The 24,548-nt window shown below is 44.2% G+C and overlaps 1 protein-coding gene across 6 annotated transcripts in view; it reads right to left on the bottom strand.

The window, feature by feature from the left end:
• Positions 1-6,603, bottom strand: part of IDUA (alpha-L-iduronidase) — a 48,335-nt gene extending 41,732 nt beyond the window's left edge. For 2 of the 6 annotated variants that reach the window (XR_015700980.1, XM_087741849.1), the window contains exons 1-2: positions 6,174-6,603; positions 2,844-2,984 (exon numbers count right to left, since the gene is read on the bottom strand). Coding sequence is in view for 2 of the 6 variants with exons in the window: in XM_087741849.1 (XP_087597975.1) it covers positions 2,844-2,984; positions 6,174-6,295 (263 nt within the window). In the remaining 4 variants the exon portion in view is untranslated. Of the gene's footprint in view, positions 1-185; positions 470-2,843; positions 2,985-6,173 lie in introns of those variants that run through there. The other 4 variants (XM_087741850.1, XM_087741852.1, XM_087741853.1 and 1 more) reach the window with 4 other exon arrangements.
• Between the last annotated feature and the right edge of the window lie 17,945 nt (positions 6,604-24,548).

Genomic DNA, 24,548 nt, shown 5'->3' on the forward strand with positions numbered 1-24,548 from the left:
TTTATGTGAGCACATCTGCTTCTTGGGAGGAACATTTATGGCACCTTTTTACAGATGGCACAACTGTGAGGAAAACCAATGTTAGCCTTCCACAGTGGTGGTATCTCCTAGTCCTCTGTTTTCTCTAAGTGCTCTTCTTCAGTCAAGTACCTACCACCACCTTCCAAGAAGGCTTCTCTACTCACCAGCCCCATGACGTAACACGGTTTTGCTGCTACAGGGTTCTCACTCAAAACCTCTTTACATCCTTCTGGTAATCACTGGTTCAGGAAGAGAATTGCACATGCACAGAATTCAGCATCAGCACTGAACTCCTCCTGTTTGGACTTGCATTCTTGCCCCTGTTGCAATCCCAATGTTTGTCTGCAGGCCTCATGCTCTCTCCCTTTCCAAACCATTGCTGCCACTCAGTCCACTGGTTGTCCTTCCACAGCTTAAATGTCTTCTTCTCTTGGACAAATGCACATTTCTGCAAAATGAGCAGTTTTAGCTTGGTTCTAAACAGTAGCAAAGTTTCTAATTTCTACATGTCAAAGCTGGGCTAAATATTGAGGCTAGTGGGTTAGAATCCTACCCTTGAGGCACTACAGCTTTTCTGGGGCTTCTTGCTTGACTGCTGATTTTCCATGCTCCTAGAATTTTGATTGTGTCAAGGATTGTGTCCCACTTTGAAGGACTCAGTGCCTCACTCCCTACAAAGGCTGAGTAGAATCCATGACAGATGCATTCCTTTCCCTCAATCATTTGGAAAGCCCAATCCAACATGTGGCATAGCTGAGACAGGCTGCCAGGAGGGATTCTGGCCTCTGAGTGTAGATGTGGCTACTTTCTTTTCAAAGGTACTCACTGATTTTTCTGTAAGTCAGTTGATTACAGAAACCTGAAAGACCCAAGCCATCTCTCAGAAGAAACCTCTGAGATCTAAGACAGGGATTCCAGTGGTGGTGAGCAGTGACAGTCGTCCTTGCTCCTGCTGAAGCTGGGTCACTGCAAGAATGAGTACAAAACCCATAGCCCAGTAGAAGGAGACACAGCACAGGAAAGGGTGTTTACTGGGAAACTTCCACAGGGAAAGATGGGAGGGAGAAGCTGTGTTACCTGCTATATTCATAGACCAACTAACATACAGAGGCAGCTCTGGGGCACAGATGCAATACTTATCTGTGTGCAGGACTTCTGAACACCTTCCCAAACAAACCTACATACACAAGCACACGCTAATACCTAGGAAGAAAACTTCTGTTCGTAATGTACACTCTAAAACCCACTACTCCTCCACTCACATCCCATTTCCAGAGGCTGAGCTCTCCTTCCCCTTGTTGCTTCCCCAAAGTTACAACTGGTAAATTCCCATCCTCCTGTGTCTGGGACAGCAGATGCAGTAATGATGTGGATTGTAAACATGCTCAGCTCAGCAACAGCCTGAGCCAGGCAGAACTTTAAGAGCTATTACAACTTTTGATGGGGTTTTTATGGTTTCTCTTTCCTCACAGACCAATCGCTCCTGTTCTCGGCTTTGGTTCTTTCCACTGGGCATATTGGTATGAGTGTGTTTAAGCTGAGTTAAATGAGACTTAAATCAGTTAAATGAGTTAAAATGAGTTAAAATGAGTTAAATGAGTGTAATCAGACTAGGCAAGGAATCCAACATTGTCCTCTTGAAGTCTGACATGTATTTCCCTAGAACTAGAAATGCTATTATGTATATGATGCTTTTGGAAGAGGGTATTAACTAAAGTCACCCTATTTTAGTTGTCACTACCTGTCACTTGCTGCAGCACACAGGTGGGTTCAGGACACAAAAAGTAACTCCCAAGTTAAGTGGAAGGAAGACAGAAGTAGTAATAAAATAGTGGCAACTTTCTTTTAGACCTCTAAATAAGTCAGGCTTATTTTAATCTTCATGGGACTTTTTTTGCTGTATCATGTCTCCCAAGTTGAAGGACAGAAAAGTAAGACACCTTTCTAGCCCTTCAGCATTGTTCTTAGAATGGCTAATGGCTGGCAAAGTATATAACAGGATGGGTGAGAAGTCGTTTGGGACAGTATTGCCACCTGAAATGCTTTGGTAAGGAATGTACTGAATTTATGCCTATCACCCGATTCCATCCCATTCCTAGCTTTCGCCAGAGACTCATCTAACCTGGAAAGGGAGCATAACACCGTGAGCTGAATATTAAAAGCAGACCTACAGCCAAGAGCTGTAGACCGCTGCCTGGAATCCAGCTGAGAAGTCTCTCCATAACACTGGGTGTAGATGCCCTGACTGCAAAGCAGAACTCTTCCTTGCTTAAGGAACCATTGGAGACTCCTCTGGAGCTCTCTTTTAAAGACTGTACCAAGCAGTATTTTAGAAAGGATGCACCCAGTTAAAAAAAGCTGGACTAGGACCTTGTACATGCAATGGTCCATGAAACCCATTTCTGCTAGCCTGAGGCCTCTCTAGAGGTCATGGTACAACTGGGACTCAAGATCCTGAGGCCTGGACATGGCAGCAGGGGAGACAGGGAATGACTGTAGCATATGACCTGAGATGGTCTTGGTAAAACTTGACCAGCACACCCACAGGACTCTTCAGATGAAAGGAAACCTTAAACTGCCCCTTAAGCTGTTGTTAGCATGCAATGCATGTAGGTTACCCCATCTTTCTCAATACAAGCTCTCTCTTTCTTAGTCTCATACACCCCCAAATTGATTCCCCTCCATTGGCACTTACCTGACTTCCAAAGAAGCAAAGACATGCCCCGCTTGCAATTATACTAAGATAAAGATCAAAGTAAGCACCTGTTGGACACTTTAATTTGTCACATTCTTCCAGATTTTGACTTGAGATGTTTGCTTACCTGAGAGCAACTAATTCCAGTAACCAGTGAATTCGAACTTGTTCAATGCCGCCATGAGGAACAGAAGAAACATAGGCAAGGTTCATCTCTTGGTCTTTGCTCAGGTCAAATAAATCAGCACGGCTGTGAGGTAAAGGAGGGCTTCAGGAAAGAAGGGACAGAAAAGAAAGAACACATTGCAACATTAACTAGCAGCTCCACTGGGTAGCCAAAAATACCTGTGCTAAGTCCCTATACCACCCTGCAAGATCCTCCCTGGCATGAGGACCACTGTCTAACATGAGATGAAAGCAAAATGGAGTTGCAGGTTATTGGGGGCTACACATGTAGTTTGGCAAGGCAGAACACAGCTCGGGTGCATCTCATTGCCATGCTCAAAGGAAAGTATTACAAGCAGTCATTGCTGCCCAGATAGCAACCTCAGGCCGCAGTGGCCTGAAAAAGCCATACAATGGCAGTCGTCTTGTCTCTGAGTAACTAATGATAAGGGATCTCAGTGTCTTTTAGGCTTTGGAGTGGAAGTCAGACTTGCTGAGGTCTGTAGTAAGACAAATATGGGCTTGATCTTCCTGCTGAAATCCATGCAATGACATCAACCTCTTGCTCTGCTGTGGACGCTACACTTGTTAGAAGCAGAATTAGACCCTCAGAGCCTCCACATTCTTCGGCCATGTTCAACTCACCCCTAAGCATAAGGAAGCACAGGAGTATGTGGCTTGAGGTTCCTATGCTTGATGCTGCAAGCAGTTTAACCTGCTTACAGCTATACAGCAATGATCATGTTAACATGACTTTGGTGTCTAGTTATTCCACCGAAATTAACACTGGGGCAAATTTCTGCTGCCTCTGTCTCCACAGATAAATAGCTGCAAGATGGAGGGAGATCTCACACCCACCCTTCACAAGTCAGAAACTATGCCACCCAGTTCACAGGGTTTGGGCATCTTGCACATTAAGTTTCCTGGTAATGTGCAAATTCTCAGTGTTAAAGCATTTGTATTACAAGAAATACAAAACAACATTGTCCCCAAGGTTTGGTAAAATACTTCCACATGTCTTCACATTGCAAAGAGAGATGACTTGTGCTCTCACTACAGACTTTATATTAACTGTATAAGTGAAAAACGAATATAGTTTATGCTTTGCCTGCTGTGATCTGACACCTCTGATGGGTGGATCAGCTCTGTGCTGATTGTATCATCCTCTCCTCCTCTGTCCCCCTCCACATATTCATCCAACCTCCAAGGACCCCAATGAATGAACCTGCTATTGTATAACCATCTGTGTGCAAAGGGGGAAAAGCCTGACCCCACCTCGACAGGAACTTGATGCAACTTTCGTCCCAGCTAAGACATTACCCACCTATTACCCCATCTCCTGTGCCCTTATCTGAAAGTGCAACTCTTGACACACATTACATCCGTGTAGTGCTTCATACAAAATCAGCCAGCACATGGGAGCCCCTCTGTGCAACTTCACCAGCATACAAGGCACTTAATCTTCTCCCTGAGATTGCTTCAAGTCACACAACAAGTGAGACTGAGAAGTTACCAATTCCACTCTTACTAAAAATGTATCAGCCATTTGGGTCTTTTTAATTGTTCCAGTGGATAAGGACAATGTTAACTGTTGGTTTTTGAAGGAGTGCTTTACTACTACTCTGAGGTTCAAACCTGCTTCAGTTCAAGCAGTGGCAAAGATGGAAGTCAAGACATAAAGCATTTGCATATTTTTGCTTAGTCCACGCTGAATAAAAACTCTGAAATTCACACTTTGCTAGACAGAAATGTAGCAGAAACCATGAAGAGATACAAAAGAAAGCTGGCAGAACAGTGGGTTTTGTTAGTGGTACTATCAATATCTGTCCTTTCCTGATCTGAGTGGAAAGTGCCCATCCAAGAGAATATCAAGCCTTGCAGTCTCTCAGGCTTTACCAGCTACTGATCCACAGCTGTGCATTTGCCCAACCATGATGTAGAAAAGAAGCTTTAACAACTGGAACCCTGTTCTGTCACAGTGTGAGCTTTCAAGGGAGCTGGGATCCTATGGCTTGAGAAATACCAGTGCTGGCCAGGTGTTATAACTGAATAGCTGCTGACCCATGGAGACCCTCTGCTTCTGCTGCTGCTCTTCTGCGTTCCCCTCACATGCTTTTCATGTTTGCAGCTTTCCAAAGTTTCTTTCACACAATTAAAATCATGGATGTTTCTTAGGCTGCAGTTTAAATGGGCAAAACATACTATTTTTTAAGGCAGTTTTTCATTAATGTTTCCTAACATTGCAAGCAAAAATTAAAACAAAAAATGAAACACCAAAAGAAAAAAAAAATCCAGAAAGTCCAAACATTTATCTTCATTAGAATGTATTTTAGGTCCTGTTCTGTTTTCTCATGAATATGGAAAACTAATGGAAAATTTTTCAAGTTTCGTCTTAGATTACCTTTATGCATTATACAAAAAAAGCACACAAATTCCTTTTCTTCCAAAGCACATGCTGCTGATTCCATCCCTGTTGCAACTCCTTTTCCTACAACTGTTATTTAATCCACTGTATGCTTAAATGAAGGAGGTCATCATCAGTTTAGAGTAAGATACAAACCTGGCTGAGGAATACACCAACTCTTGCTTTTGAGCCTACTAGAAGCTTTCATGCATGTCACAAAACTTGAAGGCTGTTCAACCCCAGTTAGCTCAGCAAGACTGGGCTTTCTCCAAGAAGCAAAGCACTACCAGGATATGAAGCAGCGGAGCCGGGATTTATGCGTGCTCCCACCCATCCCCCTGACTTAGACCAGCTGGACTCACTGGCCAGGTCAGGAAGATGGTGCATGTTGGAAGTGTCTTGCAAGAAGAATTAACTGCTAGAACTAAGAGGCAGGGAAGCTTTGCCTGGGCCTATTTAGGGACTGTGACAATGGAAACACTGAAAAGGAGAGGGAATGAGTTCTGAGTATCAACATATGTGCTGTGCTGGGGAAGAGGAAGGACTTCACATGTTTGAGAGCCCTGGAGGCAAGGGAGCAAGTCAGAGGGGGGATGTCGACTGGCCCTATCTTGTGACCCGCTTCGTTTACATTAACCGGCCACGTCCCACGACCAGCTCCATGCAGGTAACACCCAACAGGCTCAGCAGCGAAGGGCAGCAAGGTGCCGGGCCCTCCGATCCCACAGCGGCAGGCCCGGAAAAGCCTGGATTCCTCCAGAAAGGCCGCCTCCTCACACCCTGGGGATCCTTTGCCTGAGGAGGGCTAGAGGCAGCCGGCTCTTACCCCGGCTGCTTCTCGGCCGCGGTGCGTGGCCCGCTGCCGGCCGCGGGGCTGTGGGCGCTTACCAGAAGCCAGTGCTCCTCCAAAAGTGCCGCAGGGGCCGCTCGGCTCGCCGGACATCCACGTTCATCAGGTAGGCCGCTGAGGCCGCGCCCAGCTGCAGGGCCAGCCAGAGCAGCAGCCCCATGGCGGCAGGAGGAGCGCAGCCGGGCCGGGCCCAGCGACACCGGCGCCCGCTGCCGACGCGCCACGGACGCGACGCCGGGCGCCCGCCCACGGGGCGACGGGGAGGGCGGCCCCCGCCCCCGAGGGCCGGCGGCGGCCCCGTGGTGAGCCTGTGCAACTGGCCTCGGGCAGCGCAGCTCAGGGGCTCCGGCCAGCAACGTCTCCGCCCGAAGCCCTGGCGTCTCGTACTTGCTGTTGTTCTTGTTGTTGTATTCGTTGTTCGGGCGTAGCTCGCGACCGGGAGTCGCTTCCCCGAAGCTGCTGCACGGCATGCCGTTATTGCCGTTGCATTTCTCTTACGCACCACGTGGGGGAAGTATACTCTTACGCTGTTGTTAACGGCCTCGTGCTCTGTGTTGACAAACCTGTAGAAAAGCGGAGTGGCGTGTGGTGGTGCAGGTGGTCAAAACAGCCTTCCCCGAAGGAATATATCAGCAGAACTGACACCATGTCCGTTTTTTCAGTCCCAACATTTTTATTGATCTCAGTACGGCAAAGAGCTTTAAATGCACTTTATGACAGGTAGGCTGTAGACTGACTTTCTAAATGGTTATTTCTTAGGATATGTATCTGAGGGCTGGGTTTTCCGTGGGGGAGGGACTCTCTTCCTTAGGATCCCTCTCTTTTACATATTGTACTACCTTCAGGAATCTCGTCAAGCCTTGCCAACATTTTCATGTGGGGAACCGGGCCTCCCTTCCACATCCCCAGCTACTGTGGGATATATCTCATTTTGTGTTCGTTAGTTCTCATTAATTGGGTGGATGAGGTACTACAGTCTGATTTCCAATAGAGGCTTTGGATTTAGCAGGGGAAATCGTGGGCCCTTGTAACGGTGCCCACACCAGGGAAACTGCGGAGCGCTGCCAGGCAAAGAGCTGGGCTGCAGATGATCTCCAGCAAGAGAACAAAGTGACAACTGTGTTCGTGGAAATCAAGGCTATCAGTCCTAGTGGAGCAACCAAAATTTGCCACCCCAAAAGCTCTGGTATTTCAGCCCCCTTCACCAAAGCTCTCCCTGAAGCAGTTGTGCCAGAGCTAGCAGAGGGGAAGTCAGACGGACATTTACTCCTCAGCTCAAGAATATTGCAACTAGGAAAAGACTCTGCACGATTAAGTTTATGCCATGTGTAATCCTGGTTGAGCCAAGAGGTTCCTTGTCTCAAAGGAGTGGCAAACTGGGACCCATCTCTAAGAAACTGCAAAGTGGCTTAGTTCTGATTGCTGATATGTTATTCCTCTGTTTGCAGCTTCATCTGTCTCTTGAGGCATTCGGTCCCTGCAGGACTTGTTGCGAGCTTACAAGGCTCACAGCCAAAATTCAGGCAACAGTGTTACATCCCAGAGCCTCAGGGAACCTCTCTTCCCTTGTCCGAGAGAGCAGCTAACAAGATTTTTCAAGGTACTTCTTCTGAAGAACTGCAATTCCCAGCAGAAAGTCTTTCCTGCTCACCACAGCTGCTCTGGTGCCTCCTGCCAGAGAAATAAAATGCAGGAGAAAGAGTTACCTGCTCACTGTGAAGGAGCCTGATATGCCTCTGTTCCCAAAACATTGGCAGGGATGCTGCAGGGAGAGCAGCTGGGGCCAAATGGTTTGCTTTTTCCCAACAAAGGTAGCCAACTGGACCAACGTGTTCCTGGAAGCATGTGCAGGCCACATGCCAGGCTACACCGGTGAAAGCTAGTGGCCTGCTCTGTAACTCTCCCAAGCCTCTTCTCGCAGAGGCAGGGCAAATGCCAGGGTTACCACAGGTGACCTCCAGCAAACAGTTTCCCAGGTGTAAAAGTTTGATTCAGAGCTGAAAACCTATGTCCAGCTTGCTATGAGCGTAGTTCTAGAGACCATCAGGCAGAGCCCTGATAAAGACCCTAGCCAAGGGGAAGCTCCCCTATTGCCTTTTACTTTCTACTCATCTAAGAGCTGGGTAGTGCCCAGCAGGAGGTTTTCTGTGGAGCGTTTTACCAGGGAGGTTTCCCACATCTGACACTCCCTCCCAAAGGACACTGGGGATTTTACAGCAGCCTCTTCCCATCTCCCTGCACAGACCTGCAGCTCTTCCTGTCCTGAGACATTCCTGAGGAGGCACATGGTGGTGGGAGAATGGAAGGGAAGTATCAGGAGAGCAGCACTGTGCACTGGCCCTTTCCAGTATGCTGAGGCTGGCCCTTCCCAGCTACCTGGTGCACATAAAGTCCTCCAGTGTCTCAGTGGATGAGAGATGTAAAACCTGTTACTCCTGAGTTGAGTCTCTCCTCACAGAAAGGCTGTGCAAAGCATTTGGCCCCAGCTGCTCTCCCTGCAGATGCTTTGGAAACAGAGACATATCAGGCTATTTCAGGCATATCAGGGAGCAGGTACTTCTTACTGCTGTGTTTTCTTTCTCTGCCAGGAGGTACCTGCACAATACAGAGAAAACTAGTGCACAGCAAATTGGAGGGGGGGGGGGGCGGGGGGTCCCCTTTTCCATTCAGAAGCTTCCAGCTCCTTCAGCACTTAATTGAATTATAAACTTGGCCTCAAAGAGCATCCTTGGAAATGCCAATGTTGCTTTGTCACATGGCCATCTAATCATGCCACATGGGAGGAACAAAAATTCTGCTGTAATGTATGGAATCTAAAGCCTAGAAAATCATCCAGAGCATGAGTTCTGCTCTTGGCCCTGGGAGGAAATGATGGACAGATATCTGGATATTTTCTGCAACAACTAAACACTAATAATGGTGAGGCATTCCAGGGCTTAAGACAGCCTTTGCTTCTTGTATAACTTCAATTCCCACATGGCAGCAGCTGGTCTTTGGGCAAATGAACTCAGCTGAACGGTCTCAAGTTTCATGTCACATCTAATCCAGTCTAACCACGGCTCCTGACAAAAGAGCTGATCCTGCTTTTCTTCCCTGCCACTGCTTGCCTGCTGTTGCCGTTTCCAGTGTATTAGGTCTGGCAGCAAGGCAGCTGAAGGGAGGATAATTCAGCTAGCTGACTGGGAGGGAAGCAACTCCTTTTTTCGGTCAGTTTGTTTTCTTGTGGACTGGTAAGCTGCAGAGACATGGCACTGTGTGGCTCTAGCGCCTGGTAGTCCTCAACAGGGGAAGCACAGGGATGGGGTGGGAGGGAATTAGCCCAGCCTTGACTCAACTGCCTGATGTTAGGCTGGAGAAGGCACAGTACAAAATTGAGCTCCAACTCATGCATCTCCACAGCTTCCATAGTACGGCAGCCTCTGTAAAAAGCTAATTCCGAAGTAATCCTGTTGCTTGCAGGAGTCCAACAAGCTGTATACACCCGTCTCCACCACCTACTTGACGCTATGCTCGTAACTGCTTGCAACATACTAAAGGTGTCTGTTGATCAGGCATATATATTGCACATCAGGAGTCTGATCAGCAATGCAGCATGGATCTTAGTGCTGCATTTCTTATTGGAGGGCTTGTTTTCAAAGCTCAGCTTATTACAATGTTGCAGCTTTCCCGCAGGGCCTGGTGGGCTTTGTGAGCCCTGGGATTTCCTTCCTCCTCTTCATTGATTCATCCCCAGCCCTTGGGTTGAGCACTTGAACTGGATGTGGCCTGAAGCTATCTGTTGCCTTTCCCCTCAATGGGACAGTCTTACACTGCTTCAAGACCTGCAGTGCCTCTATCACTAAGTTTCTGCCAACAGGCTGTGCAGATTGCAGACAAATGTAATATCTGCTCCCTGGTGGTGACTGCCTTTGCTGGCGCTTGCTTTTCTCCAAAGCAGCAGTGATCAGCCCCAGCTGGAAGAGGGATGTGGTGGAGGTACACTGGCACTCCCCTGAAAGGCACTTAAAAATTTGAAGGTGCCTTGGACATATCATCCTAGAGTTGCATGGTCACCTCTTTGGGATTACCAAGGGTTGATCAGTTGGGTAGGAGAGAACAGGGTGCTTTACGTCCCTCTATAGGGTGGAATGTGCCATTTCCTCCGAAGGGTTTCGGATTTTTCTAAGTGTCTGCTTCTTTCCTGGTGCCACACCATCACTTTTTTTCCAACTCCCACTTTTGGTCTAGAGATACAATTGTGACAAATTTTAGAAGTGTTTTATGGCTTTTGTAGTGGACTTTCTGGACTTCATAGGTAAGGTGCAGGTCTTCTGCACTCTGAGGAGATCAGTTGCTGGTATACAACATAGTCTGGGTAGATGCAAACAGCCAGACTCAGAGTGATGAAAATACTTCTCAGCCCTTCACAAGTGCTTTCCTTCTCATTACTTAGTTTACCTCAGATATGATTAGGAGGTCTTGTTATCACCTCTGCAGAATACAATAAATTTAACCAGTATTACAGGGATGCTTGCAATTCTAGACACCATCCACGTGCCTATCTCTAATATCCCAAAGCTGGATATATTCAAGGACAGGATTTGACATCTCCCTGCGTTGGCGATACCTGTCATTCTACCCTGGCTTTCAAACACGTGTATATAGCCTAGGGTTGCTCAATAAATGCTTTCTCATTTTTCCAGGGACAAGGACCTTATCATCCAGATGTCACCTCCTAATGCACCTTGATTCAGCATAACTTAAGGGGGTTGCTTTGCTGCAGTTCAGCACTGTACATCTAATTTTGTCTTCAGATGTAACCTGGTACATATAATTCTGTCATTACAAGTATTAAGCCAAGGGCTTTACATTAACCCAACAGTGTGTTGTCTCAGGGCTTGTCTTGGCCTGAGCTTGTTAGCTGGTTAGCTTGGTAGCTGTGGTAATGATTGTTGGGTGGTCAGGTGACTGTTGCCTAAATTTTTTCAGCATAGCTCAGTGAGTACCATCGAGGGTAAAATGTTTCAGGGTGTAGCAAGGACCAGCTACTTCCTGAGGCAGAGGGAGCCAAGGGAGCTAACAGGGCCAGGAGAGGCCTCATCAGCCCCATCCACTATCCCTGAATCGAGGAGCAGGGCAGACACTGAAGTGGCAGATGTGGTCAGCCCAGAGTCCAGATCATCAAATCTGGACCAGGCAAATTCATGGTGACTGGACAGCTCTGAGGTCAAGCTGGGAGGTCAGTCTACAGATCAGGGTCCAGGTCAACAAGGTCCATGGCCAGATGTAGGCAGAGCTGAGACCAGCACTTCTACAAGACAGCTGGGATAAGGGTTGAAGGCCCCAGGCTGAGCTGAAATGCGGCTCCTGGGCCATGGGCAGAGGCTGTAGGTGGGAGCATCAGGGGAGGGTGGTCAGGGCCATTGAGGCCTATTAGTGCACTCAGGCCCTGAATAAAAGTCTGTCAATACAAGACAGTCATTGTGTAGTTCGTTATGTTAACTGAAGTTGGGGGAGGTTGTTGCAAACAGTGGCAACATGTATGATGGAGAGGACTACTGTGAAGGTGCAATGTTCTTCCTATGCTGGCTTATGTACTTCTTCCTCAGGAGTATTGTGGTGCTGGGCTTGATGCTAGAGTGTGCTCCCTCTGCACTTGGGAGGGAAATAAATCCAAGAGATTTTACTGCTAGTTGTAAAGTTGTGGGCTTAGTCCACTGTCCGTGAGCGAAGAGCTACCCTGTGTCCAAGTGTCAAAAGTTTAGTTGGGAACTAATGAAAACAAAGCAGACTTTATTAAGAAAACATACAAAAATAGCCTTAAGCAGAGCTCAGGCAGCCACCCTACAACCACTGCTAGCCTACCTTTGGTGAAGAAATTGGCATGCCAAGGACTCAGTGTGATATCTACTTTCTGCTTAGGGAGAGCCTATGTCCTCCCTGAGTCTTAGGACTCAGAAGGACAATGGCAAGCTAAACATAAAGGCAGAGAAAAGGGATAGATTCTAGGAATCTAATGTGTATCAGTCTTAATCTTATTTTCAGGAGGTTGATATTACTGTAACTGAACTAACGATAGTGATCTCCTGTATTTTTGTTAGACTATGAAGACCTTAATTAGACTAACGATAAATTCTGAGCTCTACATATAATCTGTGTTGCCTTTTGCCCATAGCAAAATTTGGTTTATAATGTAGGGGGAGTGTTGCAAAGGTACCAGAAAGAATGCCATTGATGTTACATAGCAGTCATCTTCTAAACACCTATTACAACTGTGGTCATGTATAGGAGAGCACTATGTTGGCTAGCTGAGGATGATATACTCCCTTGCATCCTCCTCACAAGCTACCTTATCTCCTCAGTTTCCTCTTTGGCTGCATCAGCTCCTCAGGGTAAAAATTACCATTTATTTGTGTGGCACCCCACATAGTCAGTTCTCTTTCAACTCCTTTAGGTCCTCTGGTGGAATGAGGGTTTGCATGTACTTACCTATGGTCAGAGCATGTTCTTGCTTTGAGGAAGAGAGGCTGAGTGTGGAGGAAAGAACAGACTTATCCCTCAAATCTCAGACAGTCTTTGGTACTATAATTGCTCCTAGAACTGACATCAGCATACAGGGTGGACAGGGCGTGGGGAGTTGATTTCCACAGCTCGCTCTGCCAAGAGCATACAAAAAGAGCTGAAACACTGGAGAAGTGTTCAGTGAACTTCTCCAAGTCTCGTACAGAGGTAAAAGATTTACCTTTTGTTGCAATCTCTATTTACAGGACTTCCTTAGAAGAGCACATTCCATGTCAGCTCCTGTTTCTTAACTCATGTTCTGCTTGACAGAGAGCAGCTACAAGGCTTTTCCTCAAATTTGCGGTGGTCTAGCACATCTCACACAGTTTGTGAACATGTGTAGATGGTTCTCTCCCATGTCAGACATGACAATTTCCTGGGAAGCCTTCTGGGCAACATGGTCTTTTTTGAAACTGTCTCCGCTGGGTGTCACAAAGATGCAGGTGAAAGCAGGGCTCTGGCCTATTCACTTTTCTGCTCTGCTCAGCAAAGCTTACTCTGTATTTATGCACAAATCCTTTGTAATGTTCATGCAGAGTAACCTTGAAGTTAGAAGGGGAAAAACACAACTCTTTCTCGCCATGACCCATGCTGTTGCATGGGCAAAAATGTGAGTGTCCAAAAGCAGACAGAGGGCTATGTGGCTTCAGAAGAGCACAGCTGTCAGGAGCTTGGTTCTGAATACGGGGAGGAAAATATGGCTACCAGATGGAAGAGAAAGGATTCGTGTCTGTATAAGGACCAGGCAGAACCCTGTTGAGTTAGCTTTCATTGGAGACCTTGAGCTAGGGAACAGAGTAATTTTGGTAGCAATGCAGCAGAAGAAAAAGCTGCATGGCCTCAGCAATGCCATGCAGAAGTGCTCATCAGAAGTTTTGGGTCTAGTTGTAGGAGGAAACCACTCTGTCTCCAACTCTCTGATTCCTTATGTGCACTGGGACTAAACAGGAAGGGGTGGTGAATCTGTTTCATCCTCTGTCAGCACCTTTCTTCTGCATGAGTGGGAATAGCTAAAGACCAGAAGGGAAACTTTCAAATTCTATGGTCCAACAGTGGTAGTACTGTGTGTTACCATTCAAAGAACATTAACCAGTGGACCTTTCACAGCACTGAATGGCACTTCGTGGTATTAAACAAGTGGAGGTTGAGTCCAGGCACTTGTAGCTGGGCAAGAGGAAATTCTTGAGCAATGGTTACAGTTTCCAGGTGCCCCCAGTTGCTACAAAATGTGTGTCATCTTCTGTTTTGCAGCTGATCCAGGAGGGAATATTTATTATTTATATATCTGTTGTTAATGGGTCAGTTAACTTATCATTTGTCATAATGCTTGCTAAGCAGAATCCAACAGACACATATTTTTGTGTGTGTTAGAATTAAAATTGTCTGTATTCAGTCTGACAGCAAGTTTTGGAAATCTGTGATGCTGGTTGTGTTAATGTCAACAATGGCTCATGGTTTGAACTTTAAGTTCAGGTTCAATGCCAGTCAACATATGAATTAATACAGGTTTGGAAGCCTGCCCCAAAAATGGGAAGGCACAGGATTTACACATTCTCACTTGTTTCTTACATAGGACATGGGTTGTAACTGATGTTTTGCATGGACTGTGGAGAGGCAGAGGCAAAAATAGTAACAAATCACAAAATCCTCTAGGAGAATCAGAATGGCTGCTCTTTGAGTCCTTTGAAAACCTTTCATTGGCTCATTTTGTCTAAACAAGTCAACCCAGCTGTACTCAGTTAAAACTATATCTCCATTACAAAGCTATTTGTCATTTTGACAGCAAGTATAGCCTTAATTTCCATATTAGACCTCCTGTGGCCATCACGTGAGCTCATGAGGCAATCCATTAAAAGCTCTTCCAGTTAGGAACTATGTCAATAATTGAGAACGTAAGTACTCTCCCAGCACTGTGCTTGTGAAGCAAGTAAAGAAAACTAAGGGCATTGGGCCGCTACCACTTTCAAAACAAGAAATAAAGATGTTTTCTTCTGCCATATGATCCTCTCAGCTGTAGGTCTGCATTGCTCATAATCAGTCAAGAAACCAAAGTTTGGAAATAAATGCTCTGCCTTTCATTCTACCATTGCTACAGCAATGGTTTGTCTCTAAGACCTTTTATATCCATCTTGTATAAGCGCTAGTTAATGTTTAATTCCATACCAAAGTCTTACATTAGGGATTCACTTTATTTCTGGAAGGCATAGGGCCATCACAACTAACATGTATCATTTGTTTGACAGTTTTATGGTTCAGTTGGAACAATTTGCAGAGCTGTCCATCAGTATCTTCCCTGCAGCTTTGCAGTATTTCTATTTTAGCCATGAACTGCAGAAGAGAGCAGAGTAACAGGCCTCTAAGTGATACGTAGAAACTGAAGGAATAAAGTTCAGAAAAGCCATTGGAAATACTTTGCCTAATGATTTATTAATTTGTGTTACTTTGTTTTGCAAAGGCTTAACGCTAGTGCATTAGAGCAGGAGCTGTGCTTCAGAGACATGTCCTCAGCAGTGCAGGACTTGCAGTATTTTTGTGTCGTGGGTTTACACAGTTCTCCCCATCAAGTAGTAGCACTAGCTGTCACTTATCTGAAGCTGGGCAGGGGATGACAAACACCTGTGCTCTCTTAGTGTGGGCTTGACAGTGCACTGTGGAAGGCTGGTAGAAGCCTTTTTGTACTCTCCGAGTGTTTGGGCATGATCTGGTAGGGCAACAGTAGGAGAGAAGGAAGAGTTGTCAACAACTTCAGCTGTTGGGCAGGTCTGCAGGCACATTGTCTTGCAAAGTCTGTGCCCTTGCCCAATGCACAAAGTCTGTGCCCTTGCCCCTCCAGGGCTGGACAATCTCTAGCTGTCTGTGAAATGGCTGTGCCTCTCTCCTCTATACTCCCCAAAAGTCTCTTTAGGTATTTGCATACAACTCTCAGGCGTATCCCCTCCCCTGCACTACCTGGCTTAGACTCACAACAGATGTTGTATCTTGACAGATTTACCTGTGGTCACAGTTGTACATAAGCCATAAATAAATGGTGACAGTTTGTATAACCTTCCCATTTCATTGCCATTCCAAATGATAGTGTGTGATATTCATGCCAGAATTTCATACAGCTTCCCCTGAAAGCCCATCCTTCTTCTAAAAGAGCAATGACCAGTCCCAGGGCAACAGCCTCTTTGCCAGCTGCTCCACCATTTTATACAGCTAAAACATAGAGTGCACTCATGTGAAAAGAAGAGCTTGGGATTTGCACCTCAGACTTGTATTCTTGCTTAGCCTGATACAGAATGAGAGAAATAAGTCCTGAAAGGTATGTGTGCATGGTGGTACCCAGGCTAACGCAAGATGGACTTGTTGGGTTGCTCAAGAGATTGTTGCTATGCTTCCCCACAGGTTTCAGTCCAAGGAAAAGGTGTAGGTTATACTTGTGGGTAGATAATTAATGGGAAAACTTCTCAGGCAAGGTTTTCCCATTTGCACAATGGTGGAGTGGATGTGCTCCAGTTAACTGAGTACTCGTTTTCAAGGAACAGAACTCTTAAAATAATACATGTTAAAACTGGCAATTTTTGAAGTTCAAATGATATATTAAAACAGAACACAAGGTCATCGAGCTTCAGGGGTTTGCAGATGCTTCCTAAATAGACCTTGTGAGTTCTTTTGCACAGTTAGACTTCTCAGTTTTACCACTTTCTGAAAATGAACTGGTAAACTCCTTGAACTGGAGCACAACTGCTTTTCTCCAAAGACCAAAGCAGCTTTAGCAGCTCAACAGACATGAGTGTTGCACTCATTTGGGATTTTATGGACAAATGCTTCTGGGCCATTACATACTGTGATGCAGCCTAATCTGGACAGAACAGGATCATCAGAGGTTTAGATTAGCACAGTTCATCAGTTTCAAGTATGCCTTACCCTCTTAGGGTCTTCCCAACCTATCAACATGATTAGTAAAAATTTATATGCATGTGCACACACAAACCCATAGATACATATTCCCCTTATCAGGGCAGTCAACTGTCAATTTCTTTGCAATCAGAGGTTGCTGTCTGCGAACAGGTCGCCTTGGAGTGATGACATCCTGTATTATCATTTTTCTACGTGGTGGCTTCATTTTTCTTCATGGGGCATATCTTGCTGCTCCCAGATTTCCACATTCCTCCTCACAGTTTCTATCTGACTAAGTGGGTGAGAAAGGAAGATTTTTTGGGGGAAAAAGGGATGCAAAGGAGCCACACTGGAATCTCTACTTTCCAAACCCTATCTTCTTCTTTGGCTTGTATTTTGCAAACTTCAGCCACACTGATAAGAATTTCTTCAGAATCATTGGAATTTTGGGGTTAAAGGTGGAAGTATGAAACAAACTGTAGAAATGATAGAAACAAAACAGAACTCGGTAATCTCTTTGATAGCTTTTTATGTGACAAGTAACAAAGTATTCTCTTGGTACAGGCTACTAAGGCAGTAATATCTAGAGATGTTTATCAGACTGGCTTTAAATTTTAATTCTTTTCCCCTCCCAAAATTAACCATTTTCTTCTTAAGAGAAATCACTTCGAAAAACACAAATTAGGATACTTGAAAATTTTCTACTGGCCATAGACGTGGCCAAGGAAAATGAAGTGTCTTTGCAAAAAATGTGTCTCTTCTTTCCATTTTTGTCTTCTTTCAAACTTTGACCTTGTCTGAATTGCAAGGCTTCTAGCCATCTCTAAACTGGAGGGTCTTGTTGGCTGAGCCAGCAACATTTTAGTTCCAGCAGATGTTAGCTGTCATTGCCGCTCACTCCTCATGGGTCTACTCAAGGAATTTCACCCTTTGCTCTTCTTTGTCAAGCTGCAGCTCATTGGCAATGTAAATATGTTGGACAAGCACTGACACTCTCTTTCCTGCCTGTCTTGATGCTGATGTTTGACATGGTACCAACTTGCTGTGATGCCCAGTGGATCACAGTTGCCACTTTGTGTCACTTCTTGCTCTTCATCATTTTTTGTCTTAATGTTTGCATTCGTGGCCCTGGAACTTTACAGCTGAATTTACACCCCTGAAGCCAATCGGTGTCCTGCCCATTTATATTTACCTTCTTCACCACTTTTGATCCAGAACTGCTGCATCTTTTGTAGTGTGTATGAATGACAGTTGAAATCTGCCTGGCCTGCTCTGCACATTCCAGCTCAACACATGCTTCAGCTTCAGTTGTGACTGCATGTTTACGTTCCTCCTTATGCAGGTAATGCAGGCTGATTTAAGATGCTCTTAATAATGTGCTACTGGATGCTCTGCCAAAAAGCAAATCACAATAGTTAGTTACAGCACTCTGCTGCCCCACTGTATTGCTGATTACTGTCATATGTTTTGCACCAATTTTTGCTTCATTAGATATTCATATAGATGAGTCATGAGCTCAAATACAATATATGTACAATATAGTAGTTACAATGCCTTAAGGCACATAGCACAGAAAGCTAGCATAGGACCTGCTGCACAGCCTCTGGAGGCCTGCAAAGGAATTGTCATGTTTTTCTTCATTTCTGTCACCCAGTTTTCTCCTTGAAGAGAATAAAGTTCTTCTCATGGTTCATGTAAGTCTGCCTTAATTATTATTATCCATCTGAACATCTTCCTTGTTACTGCCTACTTTGCAAATTTTAGGGGGTGTTGTGTGGTACAAGCATACAGCAAATGGAGAGTCTGTGCCAGTCTCAGAGTCTAGAGAAGATCTAAGAGGCAAAGCATTGTTATCCTGTTGTGCCAGATGAAACAAAGGGAGGAAAAAGGGTCGATCTGTCTGACCTAACCTAAGCTACCCAGAAGGCAGAGTTAGCTAGTCCCTGCAGAACAGGCTCTGAGATGTCCCTGTTCTGAGTCAAGCTCTGCAGCAGCAAATCTTCTTCCACTGATAATAGAGAAGCCTTGAAATGGACAGCTCATTTCTGGATTGCTAGAGTTAGATGGAATTAATCCTCCACTAAGCAGATTATCTACTTCTTCCTGAAGCAAAGACAGGAATATCTCAGCTCTGCCTAAACCTAAGAATGCATCACAAAGACTGTGGCACAGCAACTGATCACCAAATATTCCTGTCTAATACCAAGCCTATGCACAAAACTTGAAGCCTGTCCCCTTCAGACATTGCCTTGCTCATAGTTAATAGTCAGCAGCAATACTTGTGTAACTAAAGCAGATGATGTTTTAAATTAATTTTCCACTTTCTCCCTTTCTCAGTCACAATGCTTATTATGAGGTTGCTGTTATTCTTCTTTCTTCCTTCCAAACACTCTGTCAGAGCACAACAGAAAAGACTGTTTCTGACCATAATGACATCAAGCTTTCTCCTTACACTTTTTGGCCAGAGGCACAAGAGGTCTTGATGGCTCAGCCTGTCCTAGAAACGTCTCAACTCATAAGGTTCACAAAACCATGCATTAAATAAAGTGTAGAGATCTCTGTAGCTGACAGACAGTCATTTAACAAAAATAAAGCATTGCTACATAAAGAAGAAAGTCAGTCAACTTTGCTGATGGCCTCCATGTCTCCCTCACTAGTATGAAGGTGTCCACAGGAGAGATGGACAAGTCCACCAACCTACCAAAAGGAAGATCCTGCCACTTGGCTCTTGTTAGCCTGAATGCACCCATTTGTGGTTTCAGTTACAGACTTACTGTTTTCTTAGTGGGATTGCTCCTCACATAGCAGAGGATAGATTTTTTTTCTTTCTTTCTGAATTACCAGAAGATTTGGATCTGAAGTTATCATCCATTTAGATAGGAATGGGCATCTAGTCTCCTTTGGCAGCCTTGAAGTGCTCTCCTTCCAGATGCAAACTTAGGCCAGCTCCAAAAGTTTAAAAAATCATAGCTCAGGCATCCCAAAGTAACATGTTTCAGAACCACTGGAGCTTTAGTCACTTACACTGCAGATGGTGATTGATTTAAATTCTGTCAGTCCCACAGCTGTCTTTCTCAGTACACTTTGTTTGAGAGTCAGCAATTAAGTAATGAATACAGTGGATTAAAAATATTTTCAGCTGAAGTCTGGATTTTTGGCTAAGTGGTTCTGTTTCCAGGATGGCACTATTTTCTAAGGGTAAAAGAGTCCTCTCCCTGCCCTTCATATAAATCAACTGAAAATTGAAATATTTCACATAGGAGACATGTCATGATGAGATTTCATGGGAGATATCACTTGGCTGCTTGCTCCTCTGAGGCTGCTGTATGTCACTACAGTCATAACATGCTCCTCTTCTACTTGCCAGGAGCTCTGTCAGGGAGTTTAGGTTTGGCCAAGTACTTCTTTTCCTCATTTTTCATTTTTTACCTAAAAGGAAATTAAAATTTCTTTTGAAAGTGTGCATGATTTTCTGACAAACTGTAGAAATGGCTCAGAAAAATAGCTCTGGGCTATTTAAAACAGCACTGCTAAGACATGTTGGCGCAATCCGAGTACAAGTTCCGTGGCACAGTGCAGACTCAGTTTTAGCACTGAGATAACAATTTTCTCTTTCAAAGAGGACAAAATTCACCAGAGACTTACACCAGTTCCTTCTGGAGAAGAAAAATGTCCCCTGAGAAGAATTCTGACCAAAGTTCTCAGCTGATGGGAAATCCAAGCACACTTAATGTGCTTTATTGCATGTCAAGTATCTGACATCAGTGCTGCCCTAAAACTGCATACTTTGATAGCTTTTCATGGAGTCAAAAGAAAAACATTTACACAATTTCTCAGTTCCACATCGAATTTTAACAGGACTATTGAGGTCTGACTGACCAAATTCCTGCCTGTTTCCATCATTCATTTTGCTCCAAAATTTCTCAAGACCTTGTGTCTTTAGTTTTTGCCGGAAGGGCTCCTGCTGACCAATTTCCAGTGAAATTTGATGAAAAACAGAAGTAGGGGCTTAGTTTCAGGTGAAATTATGGTTGTGAATATGCCTGATTGTCGAGGAAGTATCTCTTTGTGGTAAGTGCCCTGAAGTCCACATTTTCCTGTTCAATTTTTGTTGACTCCTGTGACTGCTCAGTGCTTTGGCTGTTCCAGGTGTTCATGTGACCATTGCGATTTTTTTCCTCCATGCCTTGTCTCTTATGCCAGCTTAGATATTGTTTCCTTTGAAGATGGGCTGTCTCTCAGTGTATTTGTGCAGAGCTCATGCAAAGTTGATTTTTTTGACGCTGGAATATTTGGCTGCCCCTGCATTACAGGACTGCATCTTCACTGCCCACTGGCTTTGAGAAACTCCAGAAACCTTTAGTGACAGGTTGGGAAGGTAGGTGGAGAGAGAAATATTGGGTTCTCTCAGACCCAAACTTTTTTATTCCTACTTTTGTTATTTCAGAGTGAGGATATGGTCTTTAGCAGCAAAAAGGGAATAAGCCAGGTTAAAAAAATAACATTAATACTTAGTAATCAGAAGGGATCAAAACTACTCACAAAACCAAGCACAGATAATCCCAAACAAGATAGTTTCTTCAAAAGACTCAGGACACTAAGGCTGGGAGCATCTCACAGAGTCTGAAATGAACAGAATAACTTAGCCTTCCCAGCTCCCTAGCTCATTTTAACAAAGATGGGAGAGTGGAGTTCATAATTTTTTTATATTTTTGCTCAGCTATTTTCCATTCATTTGCACTGAATATGGCAAATTGCCACACAACCTTTTAGAGGCATGTCTCAAATATATTGAGCCCTCAGAAAATACTGCAGCACCTATCTTGCTTCCAGAAGGATATCCTTCTCTGTCTTCAAGAGTCCCCTTTACCATGTGCAAACACCCTTGCAGTGTTCATAAAAATGTTGTAATGCCCTGGGAGATGTTGGGGGGCTACACATGAAGAATTTTTAAGAGAAACATTTATAAATCATTCTAGTGTTCCAGAATAAGGAGTAAGGACTGAAGTATTGACAATTTTCAAATAAAGTTTATGGCCTCTTTATGATCCGTGGAGAAGCTGTGTCCTTCGACATTTTCATCACCTGCAAAAGTGTTTCAGATTTCAGGCAGAGGTACCATAGGTATGTTCAAAGCGGCACTGGTTTAGTTTCATAAAAGGGAAAGCTGAGAAGTGAATGTCAGAATTCCTGCTGACATGGATTTTCCATCTCATGCATTTACCTGTTCTCTCAAATGGTGCTTTTTGGTATTGGCTGGGGTGCCAGCTGGGAGCTAAACTTTCAGAGTACCCAGTGTGTTGTTAAGGCTTCCCTCCAACATCAGCAAGGTACAAGGATTTATTTAGGTGTCCAACCTGACAAAAGCTTTTCCCTCACTTAGCTTCTCTTCAGTTTCTGTCCTCTGACAGAAAATTAGTGACAGAAGAATGTCAAGCTGCCTGGTCTAGATGTCGTGCATTTCTGAGTTTTCTATCCCAGGTGGAATCTGACATTTAATGAGACATGAATGGATACAGTGTTTATCACCATGTAGTCAAGCATTTGTTATCTCTGCTGCACTTGGACATGGGGTGGGCAGGAAGCTTCCGGGAGACACACCTATGTTGAGAAGATTTATCCTCCATCTGTCTCTTCTGCTTGGTGTTCTTCCTACTCCAGATTTTGAGATAAAAATTGGGAGAGGTACTGTATTTTACTTATTTCCTGTCTGAGGGTTTTATTTTCTATGTGTGTTGCTAATGGTTAAAGCAGAATTAGAAAAACTGTTCTTTATTTCAGCCCAGCTTCCTGTTGAAACAATATTTATGTCATTACATATTTTTTTCTGTCTATTCACTGACCACTCCAAAGGCCAATTTATGATGAATTTTAAAGATAATTAATTTCTGTAAATTTGGTGTGAATCAAAAACTGCACAAAGGGAAGAATTCAAATGAGATTTCCACTTTGCCCCATCTGAAGGAGCAACAGACAGACTATATCTCATTTGGAAGTAGCCACATGGCCAGTCAGCACATATACATTAATCCACTAACCAGCATACACATAGCTCAGGCCTAGCTTCTACACATGCTGCTTTGTACTCCTGAGGGACCTAAAAGGGAGCAGGAGGAATGGTTAAAGCTGTTGGGGTAGGGGAAGTTTACAAACAAAAGATGCATGCACAAGAAATAAGGTTTCATTAGTCCCCCAGCTCACTGACCAGCCCATTTCCCTCATGATAATTATGATCTTTTTTTTCAATTAATTATTAGTATTTTTTTCCACACTAATTAGTTTAAGGACTTCCACCACCACCACCACCCCCCCCTCAGTTTCCAGCCACAAAGTTCCCCATGGATTTTATTGTTTCTTTGGAACACTCCCATGAATTTGCAAAAACACTTGTTAAGTTTGAAATCTCAGTCCACTAGAATATGGCCTCAGAGAAGTTACTCAGCCAGCATATGAGTGTATTCATGAATTGTCAGATCAGCAAGAGCACTGTTTGGTGTGCTTTGTCTGCGTGACTCTGTTCATATGGTGCTTGAGTTACCTGCTCCTTGCAATGGTCTATTATTTAATGAACTTGTAAGGGCTAAAACTGGGCATTTGCATTGTCATTTTGAGCAGCCTAAACTTAGTTCATTCTTCCAAGAAAGAAATATGGATGAAGAGGAAATCTGGCTTGATGCCTGTACACAGACAAAGCCACATTGTCCCCCAGTAATTCTTTTATAGGGCCGTCATACTCCTCCCCATTTCCAAGCATCATTCCCTCTTGTGCTATACCCTCTAATGTTCTTCTTTTCCTTCATCCCTTCTAGGCTAGGCAATTTCAGACCTTCAGTCTGGGACTTTTTACTGCAGTCATGCCTACCCTTGTCAGGATGCCTACCCTTTCCAGTCATCATACTCATTGCTATCATATTTTCTCTAGCAATATTGCTACTACACCCATTATCCTCAATACAGGAAGAGGACATTAGGAGACCCTCCTACACTCACTGAATCAAGCAATCCATCATTTCAGGAAATTATGTCATAGCATCCCTTTAAGCATTTCCGTTTACACTTCTGCTTGATTTGTTTTTTTTCCCTACTTATGAGATGCTAAATTCCTTAGAAGTAAAAGGCTGACTATACTAGCATCCCTGGAGGCACTGCAGATGCTGATGTAGAATTAGGTGGCTTCCAAGAGATCCTACTCAAGCTTGTGTGCTCTTTACATTATTTATGTTATCACAACTATGTGCATCAACAAAGAGATTGTTTGCTGGTCTATTTCCATTATATCCCTTCAGAGTTGCTTCAAAATATGTCTTGATTTTCATTTTTGGTTTAAGGAGAAATGGCATCTATGGCAAAGAGGTCAAAAGAAAGTACAGAAACATCCAATCCACCCCTCCCTACAATGTAAAAGTGTGTTTGTACCAAAGAAATGTATTTACATTAGTGAAGTGTGGAAACATGTATTTTACATGTTGAAAACATACTCCCAGGACTTGTTCCTTTAGTAAAAATGCTAGAAAAGCCAAACAGAAATGACTGGTTTGGGTTTTAGTTCCTTGAAATGGATCAGGTTTTATCAGACTATGTAAGTCTTCAAGTTACAAGAAGAGTTGGTCCAAGTTGGAGGTCACTGAAGCTAAAAAAGTGATGCTATTTGACCCCATATGTGCAGTGGAAGGTGCTTTAAGGATGTTGCTATTGGTGATGCTTTAGGTCATAAAAGATGGATCTTTGTGTTGTACTCTGGGTACTGCAGCTGCTTAGCAGCCAGCATCATGGGAACAGGCATCCCCATTAATGTACTCGGCTACTCAGTGCATAATGACTGCCTGACTTACCAGACTGGGGTAAGCAGGGGGAGTCTGACAGAGGTATTGTGGTTCAATCTCTTTAAAAAAAAAAAAAAAGAAAAAGGAAGAAAAGACTGTATCACAGAGGAAGCTACTGAACTGAAGAAATTCTATGCTCAATGTGTGGAAATGCCCTAATCAATGCAA

This window comes from Nipponia nippon, unplaced genomic scaffold, assembly GCF_047370975.1.
Source record: "Nipponia nippon isolate SJK-2023a ecotype South Korea unplaced genomic scaffold, ASM4737097v1 scaffold_8, whole genome shotgun sequence".
NCBI classification, from domain to species: Eukaryota; Metazoa; Chordata; class Aves; order Pelecaniformes; family Threskiornithidae; genus Nipponia; species Nipponia nippon.